This window comes from Neodiprion virginianus, chromosome 3 (assembly GCF_021901495.1).
Source record: "Neodiprion virginianus isolate iyNeoVirg1 chromosome 3, iyNeoVirg1.1, whole genome shotgun sequence".
In the NCBI taxonomy this organism is placed as follows: domain Eukaryota; kingdom Metazoa; phylum Arthropoda; class Insecta; order Hymenoptera; family Diprionidae; genus Neodiprion; species Neodiprion virginianus.
The window spans coordinates 27,684,793-27,702,131 of NC_060879.1; the positions used below are offsets into that span (position 1 = coordinate 27,684,793).

General features: G+C 35.4%; 3 protein-coding genes across 10 annotated transcripts; 1 reads left to right on the plus strand and 2 right to left on the minus strand.

Annotated features, from left to right (window-relative positions):
* Positions 1-84: 84 nt before the first annotated feature.
* LOC124300949 (protein SMG7-like) lies at positions 85-8,652 on the plus strand. Of its 3 annotated transcripts, XM_046755466.1 has the most exons (9): positions 85-225; positions 561-630; positions 1,308-1,646; positions 2,635-3,374; positions 3,515-3,658; positions 3,803-4,198; positions 4,301-5,283; positions 5,404-5,835; positions 6,013-8,652. In XM_046755466.1, exons 2-9 carry the CDS (start codon positions 599-601, stop codon positions 6,223-6,225), a joined length of 3,279 nt encoding a protein of 1,092 aa, XP_046611422.1. In that variant the 5' UTR covers positions 85-225; positions 561-598; the 3' UTR covers positions 6,226-8,652. The 3 variants fall into 3 exon arrangements, with proteins under 3 accessions (XP_046611422.1, XP_046611420.1, XP_046611421.1); XM_046755464.1 differs by having other exon boundaries at positions 4,301-5,835; XM_046755465.1 differs by having other exon boundaries at positions 4,301-5,808.
* Positions 8,561-10,929, minus strand: LOC124299624 (E3 ubiquitin-protein ligase sina-like). The gene is made up of 5 exons (XM_046752890.1): positions 10,906-10,929; positions 9,977-10,180; positions 9,557-9,790; positions 9,006-9,248; positions 8,561-8,698 (listed from the first exon to the last, which is right to left on the minus strand). The coding sequence occupies exons 1-5, from the start codon at positions 10,927-10,929 to the stop codon at positions 8,561-8,563; spliced, it is 843 nt and encodes a 280-aa protein (XP_046608846.1).
* On the minus strand, positions 9,286-17,114 carry LOC124300953 (deoxyribonuclease-2-alpha). Of its 6 annotated transcripts, none has more exons than XM_046755480.1 (9): positions 15,994-16,332; positions 15,105-15,362; positions 13,797-13,974; positions 13,066-13,570; positions 12,524-12,626; positions 12,292-12,430; positions 12,018-12,124; positions 10,906-11,604; positions 9,286-9,790 (listed from the first exon to the last, which is right to left on the minus strand). In XM_046755480.1, the coding sequence occupies exons 2-8, from the start codon at positions 15,212-15,214 to the stop codon at positions 11,598-11,600; spliced, it is 1,149 nt and encodes a 382-aa protein (XP_046611436.1). In that variant the 5' UTR covers positions 15,215-15,362; positions 15,994-16,332; the 3' UTR covers positions 9,286-9,790; positions 10,906-11,597. The 6 variants fall into 6 exon arrangements, with proteins under 6 accessions (XP_046611436.1, XP_046611433.1, XP_046611435.1 ...); XM_046755477.1 differs by having other exon boundaries at positions 10,906-11,106; positions 11,224-12,124; XM_046755479.1 differs by lacking the exon at positions 15,994-16,332 and adding an exon at positions 16,818-17,114 and having other exon boundaries at positions 10,906-12,124.
* Positions 17,115-17,339: the final 225 nt, after the last annotated feature.

Genomic DNA, 17,339 nt, shown 5'->3' on the forward strand with positions numbered 1-17,339 from the left:
AGGAAACGCGTGACTTGTGTATTTATGTTGTACAGAGACCTATTCGTTGAGAAAAAGTTTTGGGATTATACAATTTGTATTATTTCTCTTGTGTTCTTCGACTGCCGCCTCCACCTACGCACTGGCCAGACGTTTTTCGATAGTTAAAGAGCCAGCCGTCCGTCCGTCGTTTAATGTGTTTTCACAAGTTCCCGTAACTTTGAGCCCCGAAATAAATATGTGACAGTACGTTTTTAAACTGATATTAACTACCTAGAAATCAGCTTCAACAATTTTGACATAGCGTTTACCTTATTTTAATAAAGTTTCCTACGTTCTTTCAACCATTTACATCATTGTATCCGACGAACGTACCGGACCTAACCTAAAGCATTCATTGGATTACGTGTGTCGAAAATTTTTTTTACCTTTTAATTAATATTGCGTCTATTTTTCGCGATCCGATCAATTTTCGTAGGTTCATAAAGAGAAATCGAATGTTCTTGAACATTTTTGTCCCTCAGAAAATTAATCTAATTGTCACAGTTAAGCATTTATTCTTAAACCTTTCCTTACCGCAGGTCGGCCACATCGCGCATAAACGCGGCTGACGCAGAATATGGGCCTGAAAGCAGCTGTCCAAGCACTAAAGTGAGTATAAACTTTCAATTTATTAATTTATAGAACGTTAACAATGGCAAAAACCTCTGGGGGCCCCGAAGTCGTGCATTGAAACTCTTCTTATTTAAAATTGGTCTGCTCATTTATCCTCCAAGATGAATACTTGGATAAACGTCTCGACAGTGTGTTATGATGTTTAACTGAGTGGAACTAAGAACTATTACTCCAAAAATGAGACCTGCCCGAAACAGCGCAGTCAGAGTTTTGTATCATTCTGGGTATTTCGAGATGAATGTTTTGTAGTCAGGGGCCAAAAACTATAATCTAAACAAAATATTGTATGCTGTCGGGATCAAGGAATTTCTAGTGCTTTTTGATAAATTTCACTGTAAAGATATTCTAAAAAAATTCTCTGTTTCAAATCCTGTCTCATAACAATTATTAACAGTAAATGCAACTAATCTTCATCCATAAATACGCAAAATTGTAACAGTAGCCCCATGTACACATCTCAAGCATTAAGTTTGTTGATAACGAGTGCTCTTTGTTTTCTGGTTTTTTTAAAACGTTTCTGTATTATTGGTTTATTTTTGCTCAAAGGGGACTTGATCTCTACTTAAAACATTGAGAATGGTAGTTGCTCGATTGTTATTCTTTGCGATCAGCATGTATGTGTTGATAATTCATAACTTTTCTTTTGACTTCAGGAAGGCAGAACCGTTAAAGGATAAAGTTCAACAGTGCAAGGATCTTCTAAATGACAACGATGCATGGGTCTGCCAGCAGCAACTTCAAAAGATTTATCAACAGGTCCTTATCTTGGATCTCGAATATGCACTTGACCGCAAAGTCGAACAAGAACTCTGGAACCTTGGATTTAAGAATTACATAGCCACTCTACAAACACAAGCAAAAGATCGAAAAAATCCAAAACGGGGTGAATCCCAGGCTATGTTGAGTTGGTGTCTCGAAGCAGCAAGTGGTTTCTATTTAACTCTTCTGCAAGAAATATGTACTGCCTTTGATTTGGATCTACCATTCAGACGGTGAGTTTTTACTCTTAATAATTCTATTCATATCGGATCTGGTGGTAACTTCATATTTTTGTTGAACATCTCTTCGGTGAATGGCAAAATATGGACTAGTGCTGACTCATTAAAACGATATCATTGAAATTATTATTGTTATCATAATAAATATACGTATTTGCAACTATGTTTTAAAAAAATTATTTAGTTTGCTGTCAAAATGTGCCTACTGTAAATGCTGGTAATTTAGTCTTCATTTTCTTCTCTGCAAATATGTGTGGAGCAACAAACTTTTCTACGTTATTAGGAAAGTTGCTTTTATGAAAAAATGAGAGCGGTTTTGGGTCTGCAAATTACAATGGAATGCACAGTTAAAGACTTGTACAAATTTCCTTGTAAACTTATTTTTGAAAAACATCGCCGTGGTAATTCCCATTCATAGGAAACCTTGTTTCATTTTTCAGTCCCAGCACTGTCCCGTAAGCTTTCTTGCAATAACTTGAATTACACGCTGAATCTGTAAATGTATGTAGTGTAAATAATATATTGTAGTACAGACTGTATTGTAGTCGACATCTCAGCGCAAGTATGCTGGACTAAAGATACAGCAAAAGGCTGGTATCTACAACTGTGTTCGATTTGGCTGATCAACCTCGATTTCCGAGCACCCGGTCATCCAAAAGATATACTTAATAAATCATTCAGTAAACCAGATAATGTGTACCATCCTGGTTACTATTCTTCACTACTCTGTACTATATATCACATACAACACTTTGGCATCAGTATCAACGGAAAGAAGTGCAGGCGAAATTTACAAGAAGTCATACTAGAAATACTCCATCTGAGAATTGAATTACTCCTGCCAGAAGATGCCTGAGAACATCTGTCGCATCACTAGAGCACTAGTGATCCACATTTCTTCAATTGCAATTTTTGTTATTTTCATAGTATTAGATAATTTCTTGAACTATATTTTCTTATTGTTAATTCTTATGTATTACAGCAAGAGCTATGTATATGGATGTACCTCACCATGGAAGGCAGTAGAAAAGTTATCAGCACCACATAAATCTTCCTGTTTCTACGTGTGCCAATATTGTCTTGTTCACTTGGGAGATATAGCTCGTTATAGGAACGAAAATAGACAAGCAGAACTGTTCTATCGACATGCAGTATCCTTGTCACCATCTAGTGGCCAACCATACAATCAGTTAGCATTATTGGAAGCATCTCGCGGTGATAAATTGGGCACGGTTTTTCACTATGTGCGATCGGTAGCTGTTAAACATCCATTTCCTGTTGCGACAGCAAATCTAGCAAAGACCTTATCTTCTGCCCTGAATGACAAATCGTTCAATACTGAAGGGAAGACTAAACTAACGTCTCAAGAATACATAAGTGTTTTTTTGAAGCTGCATGGCGTACTGCACAATCTAGGAGAAGTGAGTGTGGCTGCAAAGTATGTGACCATTCTTACTGAAACTATGACTGCTCTTGTAGCAACGGAAAGCTTTAGCTCTTGGCGATTGGTACAAATGCTGTCAATCAATTTATACGCACTACAACACGCTGTTGGAAATATAACTGATAGTGCAGACATTTTGAATACAGAACAGTTGAGTTCGGATGAAAAAATTGCGAGAAACTGTGTGTTGGATTTAATAGCTGGAAGTCTATCAGCTTTACTTTTACCTGTTTACACAATTAAAGGAGCTGTGATGGACTACTTTGCATTACCGACAAGTGAGTTTTGACAGTATTATTGAATTCTGTAAATGGTGAAACAGATACACTACTGTGCGATATAAGTGTGACTCAGAAGTATTTTGTTTCAAATAATTTCAAGGTGCTATATTACTTCAATTATTTGATAATATTTGCAGTAAAATTGTGCCTTGAGTGGATTCGTCTGAAACCAAGAATTCTGGAAGAAACAGCTTTTGCATCTAGATTGCAGATTTGGCCCAGTCTTTGTTTACTTTTAAATGGACTACAACAAAGCATTGGCGACTTCAAATCTGATCACTGTAAGTTCGTGGATTTTTTTAACAATGTGATTCAGTGATGGCCGATATTCATTTCAGTTCTCAGAGTTGTATAATTCTTTGACCTTTTATCAATAAATTTACCTAATAACAACATTTATTTACGTGACAATTTTTTTGTCACAGATGGAAAAGTCCCTTTACCAGAGGATCGTGATTTACAAGGCTTCTTGCCTCTGGAGAAAGCCTTTGAGGCTCTTCGATTCACTAACACAGATTTCGATGGTGATATTGTATCTTTGAACAAATTACGTGCTATACGTATCTTAGATTTGGGTCATCAGTTGACAGAACAACAAGTGAATGGCACAGCGTTGATATCCATTGTAAAAGGTGACCTGGATGTACAAGAGAAATTTACAGCAGGAAATGAAACAGCCGGACTTAGTAAAGAATTGTGGAAAGAGTTGGAAGAGCTGAGCCTAAACAAAGACAAACAACCACTAGTAAATACCAGTCCAGTTCCGTCAGAGTCAGCTAGCAGCAAGGGGTCATGGGAAGCAGATATTCCTGAATTGACAGGTGAGTCAAACTTGAAAATTTATTACCTTAAAATGTTAAAATAAAAGTCAAGCATTTTAAATTAATCTAGCTGATGCAACTAATATATTTTGTTATTTATAGTTGAGAAACGGATAGGTATACTAAAGCCGCAAGGTTCCCTAGAACGCAGTAGGGATTCTGCAGTGACTGGCACTGAAGGTAGCAATTCAGAAACCAACTCGATACCGTCAATCAGAAAGCCAAGACAAAATGTGGCTATGCAGGCAATAATGCGTCGTGCAGAAACTGAGCAGAAGCAAGTGACGTTCAAGAATGTATCACCAGTAATAATTGAGGAGGAGGATGTCAAGGCTAAGCCAACACCTACTTCACCGACTAAAAATGGGGTCAATAAAATTGTCCAGATGAATTTACAATCATCGAATCAAAATGGTCTCCTGAATTCAAATCAGGTCACAAGTGGACAAATTCACTCGATACCCCTTATAAGTAGAGTGGCTAGTGCAAAGAATAGTACGCCAGTACAAAACCAAGCTACATCAATTTCAAATCAATTAAAATTGAAATTAGATATACCACAACCATCACAAGTTAATCAGCATCCGCCAAATGAGCCTCCTCACAACATGACGCAATTTGGTTTTCAAAATCATGTTTCTGGGCAGACTGCGTACCAAAATCAGCCCTTTAATGTACAAAATCCTCAATTCGGTAAAAATTTCATGACTGGACATATGCAGAATTTTCCACAATACCAGGTCCCAGGGCAATTCAATATGCCTCAAAATATTACAATGTCTCATGGTGTAAATCAGAATCAACTAGCTCATCAGAGAATGGGCCAAAATGCGCCTCAGAGTGGAACGTTACAGCAAAATGTTGGACCAAATTCAGTTCCTCAACAAAGTTTTGGAACCAACATTTCCCAAAGTGCTGCTCTGCAGCAAACTATGATTCAGAATGCCGGAATGCATCAAACGATGGGAATCCAAGAGCAGGGTATAGTCCAAACTAATTTGAGGCCAAATGGTCCTAATTTGCAGGGTCAAATGAAGTTACCAATGGCTGGTATGACTAACGGAATGCAAGGATTACAAAATATGGCAAGTTATCAAAACACTTTTCAACAAAATGTAACATTGCCAAGTATTCCGAACGCCACAATAAATCCAACAAATTTATCAAACGTCCAGAGTATTAATTACAATCCTAATTTTGGACAGAATGCGTTCAATCAGATGTATCAGAAACAAATGTCTCCAGCAGCCTACACTAAGGCAACGGGTCAATTCACGTTTCCGACTCAGGCCACTACCAGCAAAGGTCAACAATCTTCAAATAATTATCAAAGATTCTCTAGTTACGAAAACAAAGACTTCAACTTGTGGAAGGATAACCAGCCGCCACAACCACCAGTTACTTGGTGGGGAAATACAAGAGCATCTCAAATCCCATGCAAGGATATGACAGGTGATGTGTTCCAAAATTGGCCAACAGCAAGTCCTCCTGGATCAGCAAACATATTTCCTACAGTACCACTCACACCAGGAAATAATTATCACCAAAATCCGATGCTAGGCAGACAGCCGTATAGCAGAAACAGTTTTGACGAAGCTAGGTCGTATGAGGTGCGAAGTTTCCCAACAAATATTCAAGTAAACTTAAATATTGAGATTAATGAGTTATCCAATTGTGAAGCATAATAACATTATTTACGTTAAAGTCAATTGCCGCTCTTATTTTTTTTGTTTTTCGTATTATCAACTTACAGAGACATGTACATAAATATAAATATTTAAGAACATAATGTATATCAATTTACTTATTTTCAGATAGAACAAAAACAGCCACAGTCACCAGGTGCTGGAAATACATATTCTCTATTTAGTGGTAACACATGGGGAGCAGCACCTCAACAAAACCCATCTAATCAGGATCAAGTGAAGAACAGACTTAGCCAGCAATCTCTTTGGTCAGGTCCTGGCCCTTCACCTTTGGAAAGACTTCTAGAACAGCAAAAATCGCTTCGTGAGGGTGGTACTTGAAGGAACGTGTTGAACGCTAACGCAACATGGAACAAACTTATCCTCTTACCCAACACGCGGGCTAAGTAACTAGACATAATCACAGCAAAAGCTATGATAACGTAAGTTACAGAATGAAAAAAATTTCACACACTAATAAATCCCCTCCAAAGAGAAAGAAAAAACAAGTCAACAAACAAAAACCACCAATTGACAGGAATATCGGATGGAATAATAGATTACCCAAAACTTAGCATGAAGTATGGTGAGATCCACTGGGAACATTGATATTCGTTAATAAAGGTTAAAAAAACACGCATAATGGTCGAATCTGGGTATGAATATTATTACCAGAAACAGAACATGGACAGTACTTCTCTATCACTATTACCAAGTTGTTACAGAAATTCGAAAGTATACTATTTGAGTAGGGACTATACCCTGGATATGGCGATAGATTTTCGTACGTCAGGATCTTTAGAATTAGTAGCACGACTTGGGTCCTGATTACTATTCGATGCGACATGGTTCCATTAAAGCCAAAATTATTTGGAACTTAAGTAAACACAAGTTTAGGCTTGTCAGTAATTACCTAAATAACAATAAGCATGAATGGTTTTAGGGAGTCCATCATGCAGCCTTGATGTTATCATAGCGTTGAATTAAAATCTATATCCAAAGTATTATAAGCAAGGAAACTTCAATAAATAGAGTTTTGCTAATACATTTAGGGCGAGCATTATTTAAATTCTCTGTCGTGAAGATCTATTTTCAACTGATTATAGGTACGACAGCATAATGTATTTTAGTATGATAAAAGAAGAAACGGCTACCCTCATCAATAATATACTTGGATTCTAATATTTGTTTCAGGTGAATTACAAACTAAATAAATTTTATAACATAACAACAGCTAGAGTAGCTGGAGACTGATTCATTAATTATATCCCAAGCTTGAATAGCAACACAAAAAGTAAGAAAAGGTAAAAAAAAAGCACTGTCGTCATGAAGGCATATGTAGACTAATGAAATATTCATAAAAACTCAAAACTGATATCTTAAAGATTATGTTTTAATGGTTAAAATATAGAAATTTATAGAAATATTGAATTACCTGCAAATATATTATGTTAAATATGCAAAACTGATATTGTTTTAAACCTATCAATATAGTAATTACAAATTTTCCAATAATTTGTAACAATTTGATTTCATTAGTAATTGAAGTTATAGTAGTATTAAACATTAAAAACATGCATATAGTCCGTGAACGTCATTAAGTGGCATCGCGCAGGTACTCGCCCAACCGCAATTTCTTGAAGAAATGCAAATCTTTCTATTCATTGATAGCGTAGTTCTATTGGAAAATCGAATTCCTTTGGAAGAAAGAGTAGGAATGATTGGAGTTTGGGTAATGCAATTGCATTCACTATGGGCAGTTTTATGTTCAGAAAAAATATATTTCGTTGTAAAATTATGTTCCAAAACTACAAGGATGTAAAATTACGTAGGCAAGTTTGCCACGGATACAAAGGCACTTTAGGTAGTTGCATTATTCATTATAGTGGGCCATAAAAAGTAAACTTACCAATTATACGCAATAAAGGTTGCGAGGAACTGTCTTAACATATTTTGAAGTGCTGAACGTTATTTTAATTGAGTACAGGGTAATTAACCCAACCAGCCGTAATTCTTAACACTTCGATTTCTAAGTATACATATGTCATTTTGGCACTCTACACATAAGTAACAAAAATGTTTATTATTCGATGTAGTGCAAAGAGTATTAAAATATATTTGGTAGTTCGTCCTGGGGAGATTTATATGCTTATTACTATATGTATTACCAAACTTAAGGTTACAGGTACAAAGTCAGAGCAATATTTGCGTCATTCGATAGCTTGCCTCATACAGTGAATTTGATTCCAGAACACTTTTTCATAGATAAGTGAAATATCCCTTATAATTAAATCACCGCATTTCTTAAAATAATTCGAAAACTTAAAGTAGTCATCAATGTTCATCTTAGTTTATTAATGAATAGAATATGAGCTTATTTTCTTATACATTTTCATCACAATCATTTAAATGTCATTAGAGTGACAGGTAAAAAAGTAACAATTTAAGCCTACGGTAACCATCTTTGAATCATTTTGAAATTCGCATTTGATCATTTCAAGTCTCCCACTACGATGCTGGCTTCAATGTATGCTATTTTAAGATGGATCTTTGATTGATGATTATGAAAATTTACACATACTTCTAGTGTGATCAGCAATTTGTATTAAAATTTCCATTAGTATGCATCCACGACCATCATTGGAACGAGTGAAATTATTGAAGTTTTGGCAACGGTTTATGGCAGACGAGTCAAAATCATGATACATGTGAAGGTATCGCTGCCAGCTATCATGCGAGTCATGTCCTTATGGTTAATGGACAGGCAGTCTATGTTTTCAAAAAGGGACATCGGACTTGTAACACAGGAGCGTACCTAGAGAAAGTAAATACAAACGATATAATAGTACTGACGCAGAAAGAAATTATAATTGGGTTATATATATATATATATATATATATATATATATATATATATATATATATATATACAGCAGTCAAGAAATGCTGCATAATTTTATACGAGTTGAAATCATTAGAAAAATTTCACTTCGAAATTCGTGTAGGTACCAATTTATCAATGTTTCTAAAATTGTTCCCTGTATTTTATAGCTGATAAATATTCGTTCCCCGAAACATTAATATCTGTTAATAATTTTTTTTTATGTACAGTACTGACTCACTTTGTCTTTGAAGATGCTTATTCTTTTGCTACTCATAATCTTGAGTTCATAATTAAACTCTTTGCCGATATAATTAGTGCCCACGATCTGTACAACTCCAAACAAATCACCATTGTCGTCTATCTTGATGTGCATGAAGAATAATCCCATCTCCGCAACTCGAATAGCCAAGTCATACTTTACATTTTTATAATACTCCATTTCCCATACTTGCTGATACATGTTTTCAGAAGTGCAGTTAGACTTCATAGAGAATATGAAAAAAGTTCAAATTGAATGATTACTAATTCTTATGTCTAATTTAATATATTATTTCTCAACATTACATAAGTATTTTAGAATTAAGAAAACTAGAAAAATATTTTCCAGATCTTGATTAAAAAGACCTATGACAATTGGTAATGCATATTCAAATCCGTAGCACATATTTTTGACTTAAAATTTCATTGATTTTCAACATTCAAATTGTAAAACTATTGTGGCATCTCATTATCTAAATTAAGCAAAAATTGCAACTGGAACAAGTAAAACACACTGTTATCGGTTATCACCTCATGAAATTTATTTTTGTGATAAAAACGAATGTGTGGAATCATTCGACCATGTGGCAATGTTTCTACACAGGTTCCGATGCGACATGGAAACTTTCCCTTGGGAGCTTCGGGAGGAGCTCGCTTGGTTATCTTGGATCCATTTTTTGCAATTACCACATTGGTTTCAGTTTGTGATCCTACACTGTTTCGACCTCTGTTGTTGAGGCTATGCATTGGATGTAGCAATGAAAGCTGCAAAATTAAGTAAACAAGTTTGAAGTCATTAGTTCGTTAATCGATTATGATAAATTTCATTAGACTTCGAATAGTTCAGTTTTATATCAAGCGCAAGGTAGTACAGAAGTCAATTTTGATTTGGTTTGTGCATGACAGCAGCATTATAAATAGTATAATCAAATACCACTTATAGACCGTTACCTTTATGTCATCAAGTTTTATTGATAATTCTTCAGCAAGATAGCTTCTGGCATTTGAGAATCTAGATTTGCACAAAGGACATTCCGTTATTAAGTCTTTGCAGACGTTGCAAATATGATGTCCGCGTTCACATTGTTTAACTGGAGACTCGGGTCGTTCAAAACAAACAGGACATTGAAGTAGCTCCTCTAAATCTTCACACCACTGAAGAACAATAAACGTTACTGGTAATATGAGAATTTATAATGAAAACACGTATTTGTCTTACAATTTGTTCATACTTCTGTACATTTTTCACAACGTACAAGATATAGCTAGTATACGAGCGTTGCTACTATTATTTCATTGTGTCTAGTTGCACTACAGAGTGAACTTACATAGGGTATTCGACATGTGCCAAATGTTGGCATGTCACAAATTTTTCGACAAAAATTGGAGTGTCCAAAGGAGTTTTCAGGTGAAGAGAACTTTTCGGATCATTCCTGAGGGTGAGACATTTGCCACGTAGTTCGTATCTCTGTGCTGTATTATCGTTTGGGATAGTGAAAGATACGATCATTTATCAAAACTCAAGAATAACTATCGACACTCTAATTTTTTGCTAATAATTCGAAACATTCATTTGGTATATCTGAAGTGACCCGTCAAGGTACACTCTGTACTGCGAATAGACAATTCGTTATTATTTTCAACGATGAACCCAAAGAATTATCTACTTTGTTGCGATTTATATTACCGTCCAAACGACGTGAATATCGCACTGTATCAAGTAAGTCTACATAGGTATGTAGCTATTTAATACGGCGTCATAACGTCACATCGTGAAGAAGTTTCAAAAATAGGCAACGGATTTTGAATTGGCTGGTAATGCTAGTATGACGTTTAAAGCCTAACCGATCATAACAAATATATAATTGCAAACTTAGTACCTTTGCTCTCATTTCCTCAACCATGTTGACTCGGTACAAGGATACTAAATTAGAGATGGATGCCTTGATCCCATAAGTGCAATGTTAACGGTCGAGCTCAGTGGTGGGGGTAGATTGAATATTACGTTAGACCGTCGTGGATCCGATAGATGTGGTTTTTGACGGTTTTTCATCATTTTTATCATGATGACTCCATTATAACTAAATTATTCAATGGATTACGTTAAAACAATGTTCTGTTATGATGTAAACTTTTGCTAGTGCCATATGTTTCGAGTAAATGTACTCGTGACAACAGTGATTCGAAGTTAACCGTACACATTTTCTAGTAGCAGCAGCGATGACCACCAGGGCTTTCGTAATTCGAATTACCTTGAAGGAGAAACAGCAAGCGACGCAATGGTCTTATCATTTTTTTTCCCGGATATGTGAAAAGGATTAAATCTAATCTTTTGATGTGACCACGACGTGATCACGATGTGAGGTAACTGTGGACATGGTGTAAACTGTCAATGGTATGAAAGAACGGTTTTTCAGTAATTTTTTTATTCTATAATATTTATTTCTCAAATGCAGGTATGCAGAAGTAATATTAAATCATTATATACTAATCTTGAATACTATTGTCTAGACATAAATGTGTTATTGACTTACTTTTTACCACAAAAGTTTCGTACTGATTTGAGATTCGCCTACAACCTGGAAAATAATATGGTCCGACTCCAATTTCATTCATTAATGACGCTGTGATACATGCATTTTTTACTGAATTTGACCAGAGGTAGATTTAGTAAGTTAAATACAGTATTTCCTCCGAATATGGCCCTTCTGAATAGAGCTACTTCTCGTAATCTTTGCTCGAGCGCTTTCGTCACTATATATTTCTGTTAATGAGTGTTTAGATATTTACATATGTAAAGAGACACGCACTCCTATTCAGAGGTAAAGCCAGCTGAGTCAAGTCATGGCTCGACATATTGGTAGGGGAAGTAACTTCTAAGAATCATATTCCCCTCACCGCCTTCGAGCGGCCTTATTTGGAAGTAATACTGTAAGTCAAAATTATATCTATTTCTTAAATTAATCTAGATATCGAGTTCTAGAAACGAGACCATTTTTTGGGGCATGCTTCCACGTCGTTTACAATATGACGATAACTTGTCCATAAATTCTGTGAATTTAAGCACACCGTTCCACCCCCTCGCTCCAATTGTGAACTCTGAAATGTGAATAATTTTATTAAAACGAAGTATCGTTTATCACGTATTGTAACGGCAGAAAAATAAAAATTATCACGAGGTGGCACTTTCCTCGTACAAGATATAAAAGGAAAAGAAGTTCAGTGACAAGTGTGAGAACCTGAAAATATGAGTTTAGAATACTCACAGCTCTGTTAATGTCACCTATGCATACCCAATTGTGATTTTTGTTAGCACTATTAGATACAGCCCATTTTGAATGATCCTGTAATGATGTAAACATCACATTTGCCTCGGGAAAATTAATGGACTTGATGTTCATCACTCTGCAATAATCGACAACAATATTGTACTGCACGTTTGTAAGATAAATATGTTTATGAACTGTGCGTATCTAATAGGTATGTGCCAAAACTTACTTTGTACCACTACAATCTGATGGCAATATGCCAGGACCATGTACCCATGTCTCAGCCAAAAGATCTGCTCCAAGTTGCGGTGCAACAAATTCATCATACAGGTCTGCAATTACATATAAAATTAAAATTGTGAAGATTAACTACACGGTACTGTTTTGTAGCAATATATATATGTGTATATATATATATATATAAGTATAAATATATATATATAAGTATAAAAATCCAAAGACAGTAAGTATTCAAGCTATTGAACGATTCAAGGAATGCCATTGAAAGCCTGGTTATTAGGTTTCATATTAATAATAAGAAGTTGTTCATGTCATAATTAGTAAATCGTTTTGTTTTGTTGTAAAACCGAAGCAGAACCGGAGTAATTTTAATTGTTCTTTGATCATTCGCAGCCACTAATTGTATTTAGAATTAACATTTCCATCATACATTGCTAACAATTTTCGTCAAAAAAGCATTGTCAAAGTAAAGCCTAATCTGCAATTCCTACGGAAAAGAAACATTGAAGCTGAGAATAAAACATTCTTTACCCTTTTCCCACTTGTCACTTTTGGCAAATGATATAAATTCAGTTCCACTCAAAGACTGAATTGATGTTTTATGGTTGTACGGAGCATTTTTGATGCGAATCCTGTTAGCTGCTTTTGTCAGAACCGGGTATTGCTGAGTAAGGTCTTCTGGCAAATTATTCTTGTATGTAATAATTTCATTGTACATCAATTGCATGCCTATAAGATCAAACTGATCTTTATCTACAGAAATGCACAAGAAGCTTTGTCCATACAGTTGTCCAGTTTTAGGATAGCTGTAACCTGCATCTGAAAGTGATTTTACATCCACAGATCTTTCTTTGCGAGCTCTTAGTGGAGGCTCAGTGCCATGATCGGGTGCTGGAGGATATCGAGGCACACTGTGAATCAACCAGAAACCTTGGTGGGTGTCTGCTATCACTACACCTTTGGAATGCCCATACTTTACCGTAGCAGTCTTATTGGGCGCGTGGTCGTTATATAAAGTCCAAAGAATTGAGTTGTTCTAATGATTATAAAATAAATGTTAATTTCAACTTTTTCAACCCATTTTAAGGTATTTCTGCAATTTGCAGAGATCAAATGGCTTACTAATTCTTTTTCATATAATATGTTCTAAATTAATATTGCATATAATGTTGTGTATAATTTTGGCACCAATTTCAACATTCGTGAGGGAACAATATTTTATTAGTTATAATGATATTTTAAATGATAATGCAAATACTTACTTGGTGATACAAAGGTTCTAAAGTTCGGCCGGGAATCGAGGATTCTAATCCGATCGATTTTTTGGATAATTTCCACCCATCGATTATCGTATTACTTGTCATGTAAACATATGCCAGACCTTTCCTTATTAAATCGTTGCTACTTTGCGATATTTTGGGAAGTTTGTACATAACAAACCTGAAATATTGTACACCATATGTGAAGCATAAGATTTATAAAACAAATCAACGTCATATAAAAGTTATACCCTTAAAAGTAAAAGTGTTCATTCTCCGAATAGAGATGTATTTTAATTAATTTGTACTTGATCATTGATAGTTGAAATCTAGTTTTGGATAGGTCCTCAGCATCAGCTGAAAACCATGTTTTCCATTGAAATGCTGTTTTTTAAGCACCCGCAAATGAAAAAATTGTCTTAGTAATTTGATCGAAATACTAGAAATTTTTATCTATAAGAGTTTCATATTTTCAAAGTGGGATATCCATGAAATTGCCGGTACCGCTCAAACGCATGGATTGATAGCGAATTCCACTCACAGGAAACGTGCGTACTAATAATGAGTCCATCTCATATCTTTCTTGTTAGTTTTCTTCTGTGTACATTGATTAAAAACTAGGAAATATGCGCTAAGTGAGCACGTTTTTTGCAAGTTGAATTACGTCACTTATATCCGCGTTACTTTACTTCGCTTAGGAGTTACCCGAAAACCGATTAAATATGCGGAAAGATAGAACAATTTTACACAGAAAACGCGTTGTGTCATTTTTTTCACATGCAGTGCTGAAAAATAAGGCAAACTTTTCTAGAAATATTAATCAACGTGTTTCGCGTAAACGAAAAAGTAAAAGGGGAGGCTGAGAAATTTCAAATTTGAAAATATTTTCGATACTTGATCGTTTACTTATGACGAATTCGATTTACAGCCAAAGTGCGCACTAATTATGAGTGCGGTTTTCATTAGTTTTCTAGCCTTTTCAGTGCTTGAAAACCAGGAAATCTGCACTCGGTGCGCACTTTTATGACAATTGACACAATTACTCAATAAAATTAGCCCACCTTAAATCAGATTTAACCAGTCATACCGCTTTGTCTCTAAGATCTACAGCTGAACATTACTAACGAAGTTTTAAAAAAAAATGTTCGTACGCAAGTATATGGCGATGGAATATGATGCATATGCGTTAAACGCCGAGAGAAATAGATTATAGATCTTATGATACAAGTATGTATCATACAATTGGCTTCTGACTCCGAGAGTGAACAACGAATCAAGCACAAAGCAAACGAGATATGGCAAGTCACTTACCAGTCCACTGGCAGATTTCTTTCATCCTTACATTGCAACTGCGTGTTTACTCCGATTAAAAGTTTACTGACAATAAAAACGAAGAACACGACACACGTTCGCATCAACATATCGATGTCTAATGTTTCCGAAGAAACGATTTTGGTGCTATAATTACGGCAGTTATCCACTGGAACTGCCCGTTCGGTTACTGAAAGACACTGCCAACCACCGTTGTGTATTAACGCGTGGTCGTTAGAAGCTTATGTGCGACCCTGTCTGAAAAGTTACAGGAAATTGTGGTATATGTGAAAATGAGGACGACGATAGCGCGATCTATGTATAATACACGATCTGATATCATCCTAACTAATTAGGCATTATAAGCTAATTTTGAGAGTGAAAATATTTTGTTTCGCGATGCGGTAATAATTACTAGGCGAAGACAAATGGATAAAGATGTGAAGAACAATAAGTAATTACAAAACGATCATATATGATGAAGGCTTGAAGGAACGCATACCCAATTATTCAAAGGTGCAAGCTTTACAAAATATGGGGACAACTTCGACAGTTTACCGAAATATTTTCAATACAGAATGATTTTTGCATCGTGACATTTGAACCAGCAAAGCCGAGGGTAAAGCACATTCTATACGAGAATCGGAAATGAATTTGCGATGTTACAGCGTTTTATCTGCAATAAAAAGTTTGTGCTTTCTCATTTTTATTAGACATTTATCATTACTTTTTTTTTTAACTAAAATATATCTTAATGCTCAAAAACATCCGGTTACATACGACCTTTTGCCTTTAGTTTTTCAAATTGCTTATTTGAATTATGTATCTATGTTGTTCTCAAGTTTGATTATTTTAACAAGTTTAGTGTAGTAATAAGAAATTATACGACCTTTTGTCATCAAAATATTTATGTTTGCCGCTCACGACCTCATTCCATTAGACACATGAGATATACATATTATAATATCTCAAAACACTAGTCGCGTCACTCTAGTCGATAGGCCATCGTTTTAATCGCTAATGGTTGTATCTTTGAATTTATCGCTGATATTATGTCGGTCTCGTAACGTAGTCTGGTCTACGGTTAAATCGAATCCACTACGTGTAATGAAATGTACAGATATTTTTGACTCAACTGTATAATAAAATTAATGCTGTCTCGATTAAATTACTGTACGAAATAAAATTCTTCGAAGGACAGAGAGACAAACTTAATCGACGAACCGGTAACGTGACAAGGAAACGAGACGACTGGCAAGTGTCAGTACCAGTGTTAAATGAAGAATTACGACTTCAATCCATTCTCAAATGGCGTTGGCAACACAGGAATTTTCATTGCCTGGGTGCGGTAATTCCACTCTGAATAGCTCGAGATCGTTACTGCGTATATATTTTACAGTTTGAAAATTCATATAGCATCGAGTAAATCGAATAAACAGATATCAATTGTCAAACTAATCTATTATGTTATGGTTAGAGTAATTGCAATTCCCAAATCCATAGTTGGTTGAACCTAAGGCTATGGATATATACACACAAGAACATTGCCATTGTTGCAAGTAACGACAAATTCTGCCTGAGGTACGCCATGGACGTTCAGATAGGCTTCTACGCGTTTGTCACGAAGTAATACTTTCGTGTTGTTTGTGCACCGAGCTGAAGCCGTCATTAGAAAAAGAGAGCAACATGTACATGTAATTGCATGAGGATCACCTCAAAGAATAAATCGCAACTATTATCTGTAAAGAAATTGGCCCACTTTCACAAGCCGAGTTTGATATCCCTGATTTTATTTTCAGGCCGGTATTCTTCAATAGAATGTGTTGATGAATAACTAAGAAATAAAAGTCTCTTAAATTCTTCTTTCATTGCAGCTGAATCTCAGTAGAGCAGGCGTTGACTGAAGAATATAAAGACAGTTGCCCTAATGGGCTTTGGTGTGACAAACGAAAATTGTCGTGCGCTTGCGCTTCCTGAGATGTTCCAACCACAGTGGTTCCAACATACATGTCAGTGGTTCCAACGGTAGAGTTGAGAACTTATTGCAGAACATCAGAGTGGTACTTACCGACTTGTCGGCGATACGAGAAATTAATAATGAAAATAAATTTGTTCCAAAATTCGTAATAAAACAGTGATTTAATTAAATTATAGGTACCCGAGAGAAGAATGTATAAATAGATCATAAATAATAATAGATCAGATGTAATAATGATGCAGAGACCAAAAAGTATA

Excerpts from the sequence above, each read along its gene's own strand:
- LOC124300953 (XM_046755479.1), bottom strand. The coding sequence starts at position 15,214 with ATGTTGATGCGAACGTGTGTCGTGTTCTTCGTTTTTATTGTCAGTAAA. Across the intron at positions 13,975-15,104 it reads AGAAATCTGCCAGTGGACTG|GTTTGTTATGTACAAACTTC; the intron begins GTAAGTGACTTG and ends ACAATATTTCAG. Across the intron at positions 12,431-12,523 it reads TCAGATTGTAGTGGTACAAA|AGTGATGAACATCAAGTCCA; the intron begins GTAAGTTTTGGC and ends CGATTATTGCAG.
- LOC124300949 (XM_046755464.1), top strand. The coding sequence starts at position 599 with ATGGGCCTGAAAGCAGCTGTCCAAGCACTAAA. Across the intron at positions 631-1,307 it reads GCAGCTGTCCAAGCACTAAA|GAAGGCAGAACCGTTAAAGG; the intron begins GTGAGTATAAAC and ends TTTTGACTTCAG. Across the intron at positions 3,375-3,514 it reads CTACTTTGCATTACCGACAA|TAAAATTGTGCCTTGAGTGG; the intron begins GTGAGTTTTGAC and ends TAATATTTGCAG.
- LOC124299624 (XM_046752890.1), bottom strand. The coding sequence starts at position 10,929 with ATGGTTGAGGAAATGAGAGCAAAG. Across the intron at positions 10,181-10,905 it reads TTGAGGAAATGAGAGCAAAG|TGGTGTGAAGATTTAGAGGA; the intron begins GTACTAAGTTTG and ends ATTGTTCTTCAG. Across the intron at positions 8,699-9,005 it reads TAAGCATCTTCAAAGACAAA|GTACGCTCCTGTGTTACAAG; the intron begins GTGAGTCAGTAC and ends TACTTTCTCTAG.